The sequence below is a fragment of the Procambarus clarkii genome, chromosome 1, assembly GCF_040958095.1.
Source record: "Procambarus clarkii isolate CNS0578487 chromosome 1, FALCON_Pclarkii_2.0, whole genome shotgun sequence".
Lineage (NCBI taxonomy): Eukaryota > Metazoa > Arthropoda > Malacostraca > Decapoda > Cambaridae > Procambarus > Procambarus clarkii.
In genome coordinates this window covers 52088829-52105510 of record NC_091150.1, presented here as the reverse complement: position 1 = coordinate 52105510, position 16682 = coordinate 52088829, and the positions used below count along the sequence as shown (strand labels likewise).

The window sequence follows — 16682 nt, the reverse complement described above, 5'->3', positions numbered from 1 at the left end:
CCAGTTTCCATGGAGTGTTCACTACCGAGCCTGAGCAGCTCCCATTGTTGGAAGGGGTTACCCTAGATGAAAGACTATCAGATATAGAGGTGACAGCAGAGGAGGTAATGAAACAGTTGACAACTCTAGATGCAACTAAAGCAGTTGGACCAGACAAAGTATCACCGTGGATACTAAAAGAAGCAGCACAGGCCCTCAGCGTGCCTCTGGCAATGATCTTTAATGAGTCACTTATGTCAGGAGAATTGCCCAGTTGCTGGAAGAAGGCAAATGTCGTGCCGATCTTCAAGAAAGGAGATAGGGAGGAGGCACTTAACTACAGACCTGTATCACTGACAAGCATCCCCTGTAAAATACTGGAAAAAATAATTAGGCTGCGACTGGTTGCACACCTGGAGAACATTAGGTTTGTGAACAAACATCAACATGGGTTCTGGACAGGGAAATCGTGCCTAACAAACCTTCTGGAATTCTATGATAAAATAACGAGGATAAGACAGGACAGAGATGGTTGGGCAGACTGCATATTTCTGGACTGCCAAAAAGCCTTTGATACAGTACCGCACATGAGACTGCTGTTCAAGCTCGAGAGGCAGGCGGGGGTGGGGGGAAAGGTCCTAGAATGGATAAGGAACTACCTAACAGGAAGGAGCCAAAGAGTTACGGTAAGGGGCGAGAAGTCGGACTGGCGAACAGTAACAAGTGGAGTACCACAAGGATCGGTGCTGGGACCAATTCTATTTCTTGTATATGTTAACGACATGTTTACAGGCGTAGAGTCCTACATGTCGATGTTTGCGGATGATGCAAAGTTGATGAGAAGAGTTGTGACAGATGAGGATTGCAGGATCCTCCAAGAGGACCTGAACAGATTGCAGAGATGATCAGAGAAATGGCTACTAGAATTCAACACGAGCAAATGTAAAGTTATGGAAATGGGACTAGGAGATAGGAGACCAAAGGGACAGTACACAATGAAGGGGAACAGCCTACCTGTAACGACGCGTGAAAGAGACCTGGGGGTGGACGTAACACCTAATCTATCTCCTGAGGCACATATTAATAGGATAACGACAGCAGCGTACTCTACACTGGCAAAAGTTAGAACATCATTCAGAAACCTAAGTAAGGAGGCATTTAGGGCGCTTTACACTGCCTACGTAAGGCCAGTCTTAGAGTATGCCGCCTCATCATGGAGTCCCCATCTGAAGAAGCATATAATGAAACTGGAAAAGGTTCAGAGGTTTGCAACGAGACTCGTCCCAGAGCTACGAGGGATGGGGTATGAAGAGCGCCTGAGGGAATTGTGCCTTACGACACTAGAAAGAAGAAGGGAGAGGGGGGACATGATAGGAACGTATAAGATACTCAGAGGAATTGACAGAGTGGACATAGACGAAATGTTCACACGGAATAGTAACAGAACGAGAGGACATGGATGGAAGCTTGAAACTCAGATGAGTCACAGAGATGTTAGGAAGTTTTCTTTTAGCGTGAGAGTAGTGGGGAAATGGAATGCACTTCAGGAACAGGTTGTGGAAGCAAATACTATTCATAATTTTAAAACCAGGTATGATAGGGAAATAGGACAGGAGTCATTGCTGTAAACAACCGATGCTCGAAAGGCGGGATCCAAGAGTCAATGCTCGATCCTGCAGACACAACTAGGTGAGTACAACTAGGTGAGTACACACACACACACACACACACACACACACACACACAATGCGATGAGGTACGAAGAGAGACTGAAGGCACTAAACCTGACGACGTTAGAAAGGAGGAGGGAGAGCGGGGACATGATACGAACGTATAAATTACTTAAAGGGATTGACAGGGTGGACACAGAGTAATTGTTTATAATGAATATCAACCGAACAAGGGGCACGGATGGAAGCTTGAGACTCAGATGTGTCATAGGGATAATAGAAAGTTTTCATTTAGCGTAAGGGTAGTGAGTAAATGGAAGGACCTAAAGGAGCAGGTTGCAGAGGCAAACTCCATTCATAACTTAAAATACAGGTATGATAGATAAATAGGTCAGGAGTCATTACATTAGCCAACCAACGGCTAGAAAAGCGGGGTCCAAGAGTTAGAGCTCAATCTTTCAGTCACAAATAGGCGAGTATAAATAGGTAAATACACATACACACGCGGGACCAAAGTGCCCAAGTTCAACCCCCCGCAAGCACAACTAGGTGAGTATACATATACACATACATACTTACGGCTAAAAACCTGGGTCCAAGAGCTAGCGCTAGTTCCTGCAGTAGCAAATAGGAAAGTACACACTCAAATTTTTTTAATAAAACAATCGAAACACGAATTCTTCCAGAATTCTGGAAAAAGGCGAACGTAATCCCAATATTCAAGAAATGGAATTGACAGGATCCCTGTCAATTACAGGGATACCTGTCTACAATACAGACCAGTGGCACTGACAAGTATTCCTTGTAAAATGTTGGAGAAGGTAATCAGGTCGAGAAGAATGGAGCATCTAGAGAGGAAAATGACTGTAACAGAACGACACCATGGATTTAGAAAGAGGAAAGTGATGCCTGGAAAACTTGATCGAGTTTAGTGACAAGGTTAATAGAATATGACAGGAAAAAAAAGGCTGGGCAGATTGCATTTTCCTAGACAGCCAAAAGGCATTTGATACTGTTCCTCGTGAAAAGGTAGTGAACAAGGTAGAGAAGCAATTTGGGATAATTGGGAAGAAACTGAACTGAGAAAGAGAATACCTGATGGACAGAAGACAAAGAGTGTGAAACCTTGTGAAACTTAGTCAGAAGCGAGGTCTTCTACTGGAGGCATGTAACAAGTGGGGTCCCCCAAGGATCGGACCTGGGACAATTACTGTTCCTAATTTATTTTAATGATCTACCAGAGGGAGTGAGCTCGTACATTTCAAAGTTTGCACACAATGCCATGATAAGGAGAAATGTAAAAACAGAGGAGGACTGCAGAGTGTTACAGGAAGATCAAAACAAATTCCAGGAGTGCACAAACAAATGATTGCTGGAGTTCAATCCCAATATATGTAAGGTAATGAAGAAAGGGGAAGGAGAAAGAAGACCAGAAGGTATCTACACCATTAATGGAAAGAAATTTATGTAATCTGAGAGAGGAAAGATTTTTGAGTGGATATAATTCCATTCCAACACCAGAGGCACACACAGACAGGGTGACATTGGCAGTATATGGGACGCTGGCAAATATTAGAACGTAGCTTTGAAACCTAAATCAGAACGCTATCAAAGCACTCTACACAGCTTCTGGTAAACCAATACTGGAATATGCAGCACCTGCTTGGAATCCATACCTTGTGAATTGGTATGGATTCTAACTAATACTAAAACTAATACTAAAATTGAAATAGTTCAGAGGTTTTGCAACTAAATTAGTTCCAGAGTTCCGAGGATTAAGATACGAGAATAGATTGAAGGGTCTTGGAGGACAATCACAATAATGGAGAACAAAAGTAGAGGAAATATGATAACGTACAAGACACTGAGAGGAATAGATAAGATGGACAAGTACAGCCTCTTTAAACTGAAAGTAGGACAAGAAGACACAAGTGGAAACTGGAAACACAAACGAGTCGAAGAAATGTAAGAAAATTCTCGTTCCTGTACTGGTGGTCAACAAGTGGCATGCCCGGAGAGAAGTTGTGGAAGCCACCTCCACCCATAACCTTCAGGACGGCTTTCAACGCAACAGGTTCAACATGGCTCTCAGCCGGTGCATCAAGAACCAGACATCACTTCCCCGTAGTCACTGATTGGTATGTACACACACACACACACACACACACACACACACACACACACACACACACACACACACACACACACACACACACACACACACACACACACACACACACACACACACACACACACATAGCCTTTGATAAAGTACCGCACATGAGACTGCTGTTCAAACTCGAGAGGCAGGCAAGGGAGGGGGGGAAAGATCCTAGCATGGATAAGGAACTACCTAACAGGAAGGAGCCAAAGAGTTACGGTAAAGGACGAGAAGTCGGACTGGCGAACAGTAACAAGTGGAGTACCACAAGGATCGGTGCTGGGACCAATTCTATTTCTTGTATATGTTAACGACATGCTTACAGGCGTAGAGTCCTACATGTCGATGTTTGCGGATGACGCAAAGTTGATAAGAAGAGTTGTGACAGATGAGGATTGCAGGATCCTCCAAAAGGACCTGAACAGGTTGCAGAGATAGTCAGAGAAATGGCTACTGGATTTCAACACGAGCAAATGTAAAGTTATGGAAGTGGGACTAGGAGATAGGAGACCAAAGGGACAGTACACAATGAAGGGGAACTGCCTACCTGTGACGACGCGCGAAAGAGACCTGGAGGCACATCTCCTGGAGACCTATCTCCTGAGGCACATATAAATAGGATAACGACAGCAGCGTACTCTACACTGGCAAAAGTTAGAACATCATTCAGAAACCTAAGTAAGGAGGCATTTAGGGCGCTTTACACTGCCTACGTGAGGCCAGTCTTAGAGTATGCCGCCTCATTATGGAGTCCCCATCGGAAGAAGCATATAATGAAACTGGAAAAGGTTCAGAGGTTTGCAACGAGACTCGTCCCAGAGCTACGAGGGATGGGGTATGAGGAGCGCCTGAGGGAACTGTGCCTTAGAACACTAGAAAGAAGAAGGGAGAGGGAACATGATAGGAAAGGTATAAAATACTCAGAGGGATTGACAGAGTGGACATAGACGAAATGTTCACACGGAATAGTAACAGAACGAGAGGACATGGATGGAAGCTGGAAACTCAGATGAGTCACAGAGATGTTAGGAAGTTTTCTTTTAACGTGAGAGTAGTGGGAAATGGAATGCACTTCAGGAACAGGTTGTGGAAGTAAATACTATTCATAATTTTAAAACCAGGTATGATTGGGAAATGGGACAGGAGTCATTGCTGTAAACAACCGATGCTCGAAAGGCGGGATCCAAGAGTCAATGCTCGATCCTGCAGACACAACTAGGTGAGTACAACTAGGTGAGTACACACACACACACACACACACACACACACACACACACACACACACACACACACACACACACACACACACACCACACACACACACACACACACACACACACACACACACACACACACACACACACACACACACACACACACACACACACACACACACACACACACACAAACACACACACACACACACACACACACACACACACACACACACACACACACACACACACACACACACACACACACACACACACACACACACACACACAAGCATATAGTGAATAAAAATATTTCATTCACCTGGACAATCGGGGCCTTGAACCGCATACCACAAAAACTAGCCCGTCCTAGCATACAAAGACCCAAGGTCGTTAATCCAGCCGCCAAACGCCCCTGTTTATAAATGAAAAGCGGTTTACACACAACTCACAACTGATGACCTCCGAACACTTCCGGATCAAGTGCTTCACTCACGCCCTCTGTTCGGGCCACAATTCAATAAATGCTTCAACCACATATTTCAAATACAAATAATGGCCAACAAAACCAAAACACCTAACCTTACCTATGCCTAACTGAACATATTTTCTTTATTATAATATTAGTTTATATATGAGAACAAACCAATTTTTAATATACAGTATATTAAAATTGATGAATGCCTCTGGAGAGGACGGCCACTGCTTTAAACAGCCTAGTTAGTGTGAGGACGGGTTGATAAACAACAGCCCGCAGCTCCGCCTACTGAGCCACCAGGACCGTCTTACTAAGGAAGGATGCCAATCGACTTGAGAATGGTCCAGGACGGACCGAAACGTCGTCGTCTTCTTCAACTTCTAGTGTGTGGTCTGGTCAACATGCCAGTGACATCTCTCTGCTGTCCAACTGGAACTTTAGGTCTTCCCTGGAGTGCCACTTATGGTGGTTAGCCGTTTATTTATTAGAGTTGTTCCCAGACGAGTTCCCAGAGGAGTTCCCAGACGAGTTCCCAGAGGAGTTCCCAGACGAGTTCCCAGAGGAGTTCCCAGACGAGTTCCAAGACGAGTTCCCATACGTGTTCTCAGACGAGCATCTTTTCCCACCCCTGATCCACACTCCCGTGGTGTCTTAGGTTCACTCCAGCCCTCTATTCTGGCGGCTGTGGCTCTCTTAAGTTGTGTAATCTTCTAGCTCTGCACTCTTGTGGCTATGGCTGTTGGGTGCCATTAGCTATTTTCGGGTGGATGTCGTCATGTTCTCCGTGTCAGGGGTTAAAACAATATAGTGACCCTTTTCTTTGGCTTGATTGCCCGTTTTCTACTAGGTGAATGTCCGTTTTCTTCTGGGAATATCTCTCATAAGTTACCTCTATCCGCTCTTGTATATGGACATATAATTATAACGTCAGAGATAATCTCCCCAGAGAGCATTATTTCTTCCCCCTCCCCCCTCCTTATATTGTATATTGTGATATTATTTGCCGTACCTATTACTATATATATACATAATTGTGTTGTCTCTTCTCCCCATGTGTTGTGTCCCACGCCCCATTCCCTGCCTTAATGTCGTCTTCCGTCAATAATAAAATCTTTACTAGGTGTCAACTACGGTCTCCTATGAGGGTCGTGAACCACATTGGTTGAATAACTGTTTTCATTACTCGAACACGTGTTTCTCCATTCGTCATTCGAACACCTGCTATAATCCCAAATCTGATGCCAGAAGACGACATTAGTTGAATAATACCAGCTGCATATGACATACTGGCCAAGGAATGTTCATTCTTCAGAAGCTTGAAGAAAGGAATTATCCAGGCCCTATATTGAGCAAAGGTTTAACTCATATTCGAAAATGCCTCCCCAGTATGGAATCTTTACCTGCAAGGAGGCAAGAAGAGACTAAGAAAGGTTAAAAGAGCAACGAGACTCGTTTCTGACCCGATGGGATCGAGCTATGCGGAAACACTGAGGGAACTGGATTATACGACATTTGAGAAAAAGAGATAGTGGGGGACATGTTAACAACATAACATCACATATGACATCACGCCATCAGAATGGCGTGATGTCATCAGTGGAATACCACAGGTTCGAGCTGTACTCTAGTCCACGCAGTTTCTGATACTCGTAAATGATCATCCAGAGGATATTGACTCATTCCTCTCAATGTTTGCTGAAGATGCTCAACTCATGAGAAGGATTGATAGAGGAGGACATCAAGAGACTATAAGATAACCTGGGAGGACTGAAAGAATGGTAAAAAAAAGGGCTATTAGAGTTTAACTTAAGCAAGTGTAATGCATTGAAGATATCAATAGGGAGCAGGAGGCTAGGCATTAGGTACCAATTGGGAGTTAAAAATCTACAAGAATCAGGGAGAGAGAAAGATCTGACGATTGATATCCCTCCGGACCTATCTCTTCAAGCTCATATCAAGAGGATATCGTCAGTGGCATATGCTAGGTTGGCCACCATAAGTAATGCATTGAGAAACTTGTGTAAAGAATCATTTAGAACCTTCTATACCACACATGTCACATCAATCCTGGAGTATGCAACCCCACCGTGGAGTCCGTATCTAGTCAAGCACAAGACGAAGTTGGAGAAGGTTCAAATGTATGCCAACAGACTAGTACCCGAGATGAGGGGCATGAACTACTAGGAAACACCATGGATACTTAACGTCATGTCACTGGAAGACAGAAGAGTTAGGGAAGACAGAAGAGTTAGAGAAGACATAACCAACACATTCAAAATTCTTAGTGAAATAGATTAGGTTGATAAAGACCTTATCAATTTATTTACCACGGGAGGTAGACAACAAGGGCACACAGGTGGAAAAGGAGTACTCATATGAGCCACAGAGACATATGAGCCCCTTTTTCTGTGTCAAAGTAGTTAACAAATTGAATGCACTAGACAGGGATGTGGTGGATTGAGACTCCATACAGCGTTTCTAATATAGATATGAAAGAGCCCAATAGGCTCAGGAATCAACACACCAGTCGATTGACGGGTGAGAGGCGTGACCAAAGAGACGAAGCTCAGCCCCCGCAAGCACATTTAGGTGAGTATACACTCTCACGCACGTACACACGCACTCACACACTCACACACAATTTGGGGGAGTGACAATGTGGAAATAGACGAAATGTTCACACGGAATACCAACAGAACGAGGGGACATGCGTGGAAGCTGGAAACTCAGATGAGTCACAGAGATGTTAGGAAGTTTTCTTTTAGCGTGAGAGTAGTGGGGAATTGGAATGCACTAATGGAGCACATTGTGGAAGCAAACACTATTCATAGCTTTAAAACTAGGTACGATAGAGAAGAAAGGCAGGAGTCATTGCTTTAAACAACCGGAGGCTAGCAAAGTGGGATCCAAGAGTCAACGCTTATTTCTGCTGGCATAAATAGGCGAGTACATACAAACTCGCCCTGATAGTGAAGGACAGCAGCCCGTGAGTGTGACGCCCGCAGACACACTCACACACACACACAAAGAAGCGAGACAAAAGAGCCAAACCTCAACCCCCGCAAGCACAAATAGGTGAGTACACACACACACACACACACACACACACACACACACACACACACACACACACACACACACACACACACACACACACACACACACAGGGATGAAGGGACTTCGTGACAACCCATCAACATGGGTTCAGGGAGGGTAAATCTTGCCTTACGGGCTTAATAGAATTCTACGATCAGGTGACAAAGATTAAGCAAGAAAGACAAGGATGGGCGGACTGCATTTTTTTGGACTGTCGGAATGCCTTTGACACAGTACCCTCTACAAGACTGATGCATAAGCTGGAGAAACAGGCAGGAGTAACTGGTTTGGCGCTCCTGTGGTTAAGGGAGTACCTAAGCAATAGGAAGCAGAGAGCTACAGTGAGGGGTGAGAACTCAGATTGGGGTGAAGTCACCAGTGGAGTCCCACAGGGCTCTTTACTCGGACCTATCCTGTTTCTAATATACGTAAATAATCTCCTAGAGGGTATAGACTCATTCCTCTCAATATTTGCTGACGACGCCAAAATTGTGAGAAGGATTAAGACAGAGGACAGCTTGAGGCTTTAAGAAGACCTGGACAAGCTACAGAAATGGTCGAACAAATGATTGTTAGAGTTTAACCCAAGCAAATGTAATGTAATGAAGATAGGGGTAGGGAGCAGGAGACCAGATACAAGGTATCAATTGGGAGATGAAATACTTCAAGAGTCAGAGAGAGAGAAAGACCTGGGGGTTGACATCACGCCAGATCTGTCCCCTGAAGCTCATATCAAGAGGATAACATCAGCGGCATATGCAGGATGGCTAACATTAGAACGATCTTTAGAAACTTGTGTAAGGAATCTTTGAGAACATTATATACCACATATGTCAGACCAATCCTGGAGTATGTGGCTCCAGCATGGAGTCCATATCTAGTCAAGAATTACACTAAACTGAAAAAGGTTCAAAGGTTTGCCACCAGACTAGTACCCGAAGTGAGGGGTATGAGCTACGAGGTAGAAAACGGGAATTAAAGCTCACGTCACTGAGACAAAGAGTTAGAGGGGACATGATCACCACATACAAGAATCTCAGAGGAATTGATATGGTAAATAAAGACAGACTTTTTAACACAAGGGGCACACGCACTAGGGGGCACAGGTGGAAATTGAGTGCCCAAATGAGCCATAGAGACGTTAGAAAGAATTTTTTTAGTGTTAAAATAGAAGTCAAATGGAATGCATTAGGAAGTGATGTGGTGGAGGCTGACTCCATACACAGCTTTAAGTGTAGATATGCTAGAGCCCAGTAGGCTCAGGAACCTGCACATTAGTTGAGTGACCGTTGAGAGGCGGGACCAAAGAGCCAGAGCTCAACCCCCGCAAGCACAACTAGGTAAGCACAACTAGGTAGGTACACACACACACACACTAACACAACTGGTGGCTAAGTGGACAGCAAGCTGGATACTTAATCCTGTGGTCCTGGGTTCGATTTCCCGGCGCCGGCGGAAACAGTGGAGTTTCTTTCACCCTGATGCCATTGTTACCTAATAGTAAACCTATTTACATGGAGTTAGACAGCTGTTACGGGTTGCTTCCTGGGTGTGTGTGTGTGTGTGTGTGTGTGTGTGTGTGTGTGTGTGTGTGTGTGTGTGTGTGTGTGTGTGTGTGTGTGTGTGTGTGTGTGTGTGTGTATGTGTGTGTGGTGGGGGGGAAATATGACAAGTTAGTAGTTAGTAACAGTCGATTGATTGCCAGTTGAGAGACGGGCAGAAAGAGCAGAGCTCAACCCACCCACAATCACAACTAGGTGAATGTTACTAGGCGAATACAACTAGGCGAATACAAACAAAAAATGCCAGATCTCCACCCCCCCCTTCCTTGCCCCCAACCCCCGCAAGCACAACTTGGTTAGTACACCCACACACACACACAATAATGTTTCCTTTAGAAACTCCTGTTATTAATTATATATTTCATCTTTTGTAGTTTTCGGAAAATTTATATTTTCTTATCGAATATTTTTGTAACTGTAAATAAAAATGTCTCCAGTTCTTATGTTTAAATATCATTAACTAAAATTTTTCTTATGTTTAAATATCATCTTATGTAAGTGGATAATTTACTCATTAATTTCACGATTGAAATAATGAATACCCTATTAGTAATGTACTGAATATTTCATTGATAATCCAATTAACTCTCATAGGTAACTTCTAATCTTTTATAAGGCATGAAACCTTTCGCAGTAATACGCAATACAATTCTCTCTCTCAGAGGAGAGGGAATTGATCAACATCTGGAAAACTAGGAAATAAATTTTCCATGCGGGTGGGTGGGATTACATGCCACTTTGTTACGATGTTGTGAGACTAATTCCCCCCTGGGTCGGCAGGGCCTATAGTGGTGACAAATCCCAGCATGTGTGTGTTTGGTTGGAGGCACTCAGGTGTAGGCTGACTGTTTACACTTGGACTGGAGTGTTTTATATGACGTGCTTCTGTTTTGATTTATAAAAAATTGTCTCCTTCCCAAATCCTTATCCTGACCCCTTACAAGTGCTATATAGTCGAAATGGCTTGGTGGTTTACCCTGATAATTATCTCCCTCTGTAGCTGTCGTTCCTATCACTGTTGCTGACCAGGATCCTCTGGTGGTGATATCGATATGGGTAGAAATTTTGAGATTTTAAGTTGAGCCTAATTGCTTTTACATTTGCAGGAGTAATGAAAAAGAGATGTTTTTCGTCCTGTCAATATATTGAGAACGTTGAAGCTGATGCACTGATATGGGAATGTAAAGGAACAACTAACAATAGTATTTCACAATCATTTCATCTCGTATGAGAGTGAGTTGGTCACGAGGAAGTTCACGGTCGCCCAAGACACTATTAGAATGCCGTAAAAAACGAATGTTGTTCATGGCATTACAAAGTCTCGGGGACTATAAGCCACGACACTCTCAGTATACGTGCGGGTCGACAGTATCTCATTACATAGTAAATAAATGAAACAATAAACACAAGTAGTCTCTGGTAGAATGGGAAAGGGAAGAGGACTATCAGGAGAAAGGGCCAAGTTATTATGACTTCAAGAAAACTGTGAATTTTAGTTATTCCTTCACCTTAAACATGTGTGTGTGTGTGTGTGTGTGTGTGTGTGTGTGTGTGTGTGTGTGTGTGTTTAGCCCGCCCGCTCTGTATGCTCTTCTTAATCAGAACGCCAGAAATCCTTCCTAAACCCCACCGTGCTAAACGAGGAACCAACACGTTCCACACATTAATCTTCAAAACGGGTCCAATCTTTACACCTGAGGTCGATACTGAAGTTGTCAACATCTTTACGACCTGTTCATATTACCACAGCTTACCCCTCAACAAAAAAAATTATATCTAGTTTGTTAAGCACACTCTGAGGACTTCGTTATATATGCTAATTTCGCTAATATATCAGCGTTCCTTCTCTCTCTGTTTTCTTCAGCGCGAGAAGTTACGATTCTCACGAACCAGGAGACCTCGGAGCGGTTATATGGCGAGACACGACACAGCTAACGTCCCCATAATGTGTCAGGATACTTCCCCCTTAAACTATCGTCACACACTCGCCTGTAGCAGGATATTCCTCCCACACCAGCATCCCTCACACTCCGTCTCGTGTTATCATGTCCCCCCTCCCCTTCTCTCGCTAACATCATATAGTGTGTAAAATCGTGAGTTAAAATATTCCTCCCCAATAACGTCATGAGCTAGGCTATTTCTCCCCCACTAACATCGTGAACAAGGATATTCCTTCCCACTAACATCGTAAGCTAGGATATTTCTCCCCACTAACATCGTAAGCTAGGATATTTCTCCCCCACTAACATTGTAAGCTAGGATATTTCTCCCCCACTAACATTGTAAGCTAGGATATTTCTCCCCACTAACATCGTAAGCTAGGATATTTCTCCCCACTAACATCATGAACTGTCTCTCGGTTATAGAGTTAAATATCTGTCGTGAGATGCCCTACAGTGTCCGCTTAACTATACCCTTGATCATTGTATTATTGTTAATTAAATCAATGTTAAAAGCAATGTATATGCAAGGTCTAAGCGAGGAATTTAACACGTAATTTTTATTAACGCATTATCGTCAGTCTATAGTCGGTCTCTACTGAAAGAATAATGTATTAATATATTGTAAATACAGTTATTGGAGTATTATACAATAGTCCCCTTCTTCGGCTCTCCTGCTATATTGTTACCTGAGGTTTAAATTGTATCTCATTTGAATTCCTCATCTATCTTCATCTTTCTCATGACACGATTCATTAGTATAGACGCTCGGTCGCCGCCATGTTCTTGAGATCATTAGCTATCTTACCACTAAATTCTCGAGATCTGTAGCTACCTCAGCACTAGACACGCAAATGATGGTGAGAGATCGGCAGTTTTAAGGTCATCTTCTCTCTCACCATCAGTTTCTTAAGTTCATTCCATCATCATAAGTATGATTATAAACTACGTTTGTTTTAACTCAGAGTAAAGAAAATTAAATAAAATCTTATATAATGTAATGGATAGGTTTATATTTTCATAAAAAAACAAATTAGTAAAATATATATAACTTCAGGAAAACTTGGCTTATTAGGCAAATCGGGCCTTGCATAGTATACCAAGTAATATGGCCTGGCTATTTGGTACAATATATATATATATATATATATATATATATATATATATATATATATATATATATATATATATATATATATATATATATATATATATATATATATATATGTATATATATATGTATATATATATGCAAGGTGCATATATATATATATATATATATATATATATATATATATATATATATATATATATATATATATATATGTTGTTATTTGAATATCTCCAAAATTCGTTCTTTATTTCTGGTCTGACGCCTGAACGCGTTTCGTAATGCTTATTACATTTTCTAAGACTTAGTTTACACATAAAATACATTCATACTTATACTCGTTTTGGGTGAGGGGATATGACACAAAAGGTTTAGGTGAGGTGATTAAGATATGACAGAACACGAATCAATGGGTATAACTTGGATATGAGAACATAAGAATGGAAGTAACTGCAGAAGGCCTATTGAACCATACTTCCTCCTGCTGCTTCTGAATTGGTACGGAGTGTTGAAGTGGGTAGAATATAGTTGTGCATTAATTAGCTGTTGATTGCTGGTGTTGACTTTTTTATGTGTAGTGCCTCGCAGATGTCGAGCCGCCTGCTATCACTGTATTTATCGATGATTTCTGTGTTGCTTGTTAAGATTTCTCTGGTGATGTTATGGTTGTGAGAAGAGATTATATGTTCCTTGATGGAGCCATGTTGTTTGTGCATAGTTAATCGGCTGGAAGGAGACGTATTTGTCTTGCCTATATACTGAGTTCTTTGGGACATACGTTCTTTGGATCTATGCCTTTACATGCCCAAGCGGGCATGTAAAGGCATAGACGACGTTGATTTCCTTCAAGGCGTTCCGTTTGGTGTCTGGGGATTTTTTCATGAGTAGCTTGGCCGATTTCGTTAATCTGCTCATGAAAGACTCCCTAGACACCAAACAGAACGCCGTGAAGGAAACTAACGTCGTCTATGCCATTACATGCCCGCTTGTGGACTGTAAGCCCCCAAAGAACTCTGTATATAGGCCAGACAACAACGTCTCTTTCTAGGCGATTAACTATGCACATACAACAGGGCTCCATCAAGGAACATATAATCTCGTCTCACAACCGGACCATCATCAGAGAAATCTTAACAAGCATCACAGAAACCATCGATAAATACAGCGATATCAGGAGACTCGACATCAGCGAGGCACTACACATCAAAAAGTCAATACCAGCAATCAACAGCCAATTAATGCACAACTATATTCTACCCATTTCAAGACCCCGAAACAACACAGAAGAAGCAAAAGGAAGTATGGGCCAATAGGCCTTCTGCAGTTACTTCCATTCTTATGTTCTCATATCCAAGTTATACCCATTGATTAGTTTTCTGACATATCTTTGTCACCTCACCCAAAACTTTTGTGCCATATCACCTCACCCAAAACGAGTATAAGTATGAATGAATTTTATGTGTAAACTAAGTCTTTGAAAATGTAATAAGCATTACGAAACGCGTTCAGGCGTTAGACCAGAAATAAAGAATGAATTTTGGAGAGTTAATTTTCCAATTACGCTCGACAGTGAAGAAGAATGTAAGAAATATTGAGAAAATTTGTCTTAAAATTACTAATCTTACCCTTTCGGTCATGTTCAACAACATATGTTTACAAGAGAGACTGCTATCAGAATATATATATATATATATATATATATATATATATATATATATATATATATATATATATATATATATATATATATATATATATAGTATATATTGGTATACTATGTAAGGCCCGATTTGCGTAATAAGCCAAGTTTTTCTGGTTATATTTGTCTAATTGGTTTTTTTATGAAAATATAAACCTATCCATTACATTATATAAGATCTTGTTTTGTTTTGTTTACTTTGAGTTAAAACGAACCTAGTTCATTACCATACATATGATAATGAAATGATATGATCTTAAGAATCCTATTGAACTTATAATTAAGTTCTACTATTTAAGAACTTTATATATATATATATATATATATATATATATATATATATATATATATATATATATATATATATATATATATATATACTACGTGTGTTGTGATGGTGGTGTTGGTTATGGGCAACAACCGCGGACGGGTTATTAAGTTCACCCAGCGGCCTACTAACCATCCCGTGGAGCATAATTTAGTTCAGAATATATCATTCTTATCATGGGACTGCCCAAGCTCGCGTCCGCCTCCAGCTGACTCGCTTAAAAAAGTAAATATGCAAAAATATTTACACGTCATTGCATCAGAATGTCATGATCGAAGTACCTTTTCATTTTGACCGATTTGAGTGTCGTCGATCTTGGCGTCGTTTTGAGGCAACGGTCGATAAGATATTTATGTATTTTCTAGCCTGCACTCATGGACTGAATTAGTTATTGCCTGTAATGTCAAAATTTGGTTGATGAACGGGATTGAAACTCTGTGTTTATGTTGCTTACTGTAGAGAATTTGTGTTGATATTTTCATCTTCCCAACCTCTAACTTGTGAATAAAAAATGAATACTATATCGATAACATATTTCCCAGGGTTTTAACCCCGGAGGAAAATACCTGTGGGTGTACTCACCGCATCGTTCACGCTTCTACTTGAGTGTGTGACGAGAGGAGTGTTGGGTGGATGAGCTCAATACTCAAGTGATCCACTCGTCAGAGCCGCAGTTCTCTTCCACCAGCTATCCTGCCACCTGGTGCATTGCCTGGCTAGGCATCGTTATCAATCGAGGCTTGGGGTCTCTCTCACTTCCAATTTATATATATATAAATATTGAACACACACACACGTACACACACACTTAGTAATGTGAGAATGAAATCCAAGGACCGAGCAGTCCTTCAGATGAACGACAGAAATACTTATTTCACTTCATTCATATATGCATCGCGCGTATAATATAGGCATGATTACACATATTGTATTTTTTTCAGTTACAACGAAAACTGTTTTGATACTACGTATCTGTACAAATTCATAAGTACAGTCTATGAAAAATTTCACTCGACGGGCACGTGACGAGCTGTGTCACCAGGAGGACGAGAGAGCGAGGTGGTGGAGGCGAGAGATCACGTCGAGCACAGCAAGACAGTGGATGGAGATATGTTGGAGCCCAGGTGGAGCGGAGCCAGCGGGCGGAGCGGACGCAGGCGGCGGACTGCCAACTGCGGCGGAGCCAGCCGGGCCAGGCAGGCTCGCAGGCGCACTAACCTCCTCCCCACTTCTCCATAGTAAGCCCACCAGGGTATACAAACATGAACTGTCCGGACTCGCTTGGATTGCATTTTTGTTATGGCGTTCTTTTCTCTTTTTGTGTGTTGCTTGGGGGTCGCTAACTTGTCGTCACGAAGGTGCTATGTGTGGCTGCACCACAGGTGCGTTCACACCCACTCTGATCTGTCCTGATTAATGCGCCTTTCTCCTACCTATGGTACCA

General features: G+C 42.1%; 1 protein-coding gene across 2 annotated transcripts in view; it reads right to left on the bottom strand.

Moving 5' to 3' along the window:
* The window catches only part of LOC123745987 (zwei Ig domain protein zig-8), a 341861-nt gene extending 325439 nt beyond the window's left edge, over positions 1-16422 (bottom strand). For both annotated transcript variants that reach the window (XM_069310423.1, XM_069310457.1), the window contains exon 1: positions 15821-16422. In XM_069310423.1, the coding sequence (XP_069166524.1) occupies positions 15821-15825 (5 nt within the window). In that variant the 5' untranslated portion in view covers positions 15826-16422. The remainder of the gene's footprint in view (positions 1-15820) is intronic.
* Between the last annotated feature and the right edge of the window lie 260 nt (positions 16423-16682).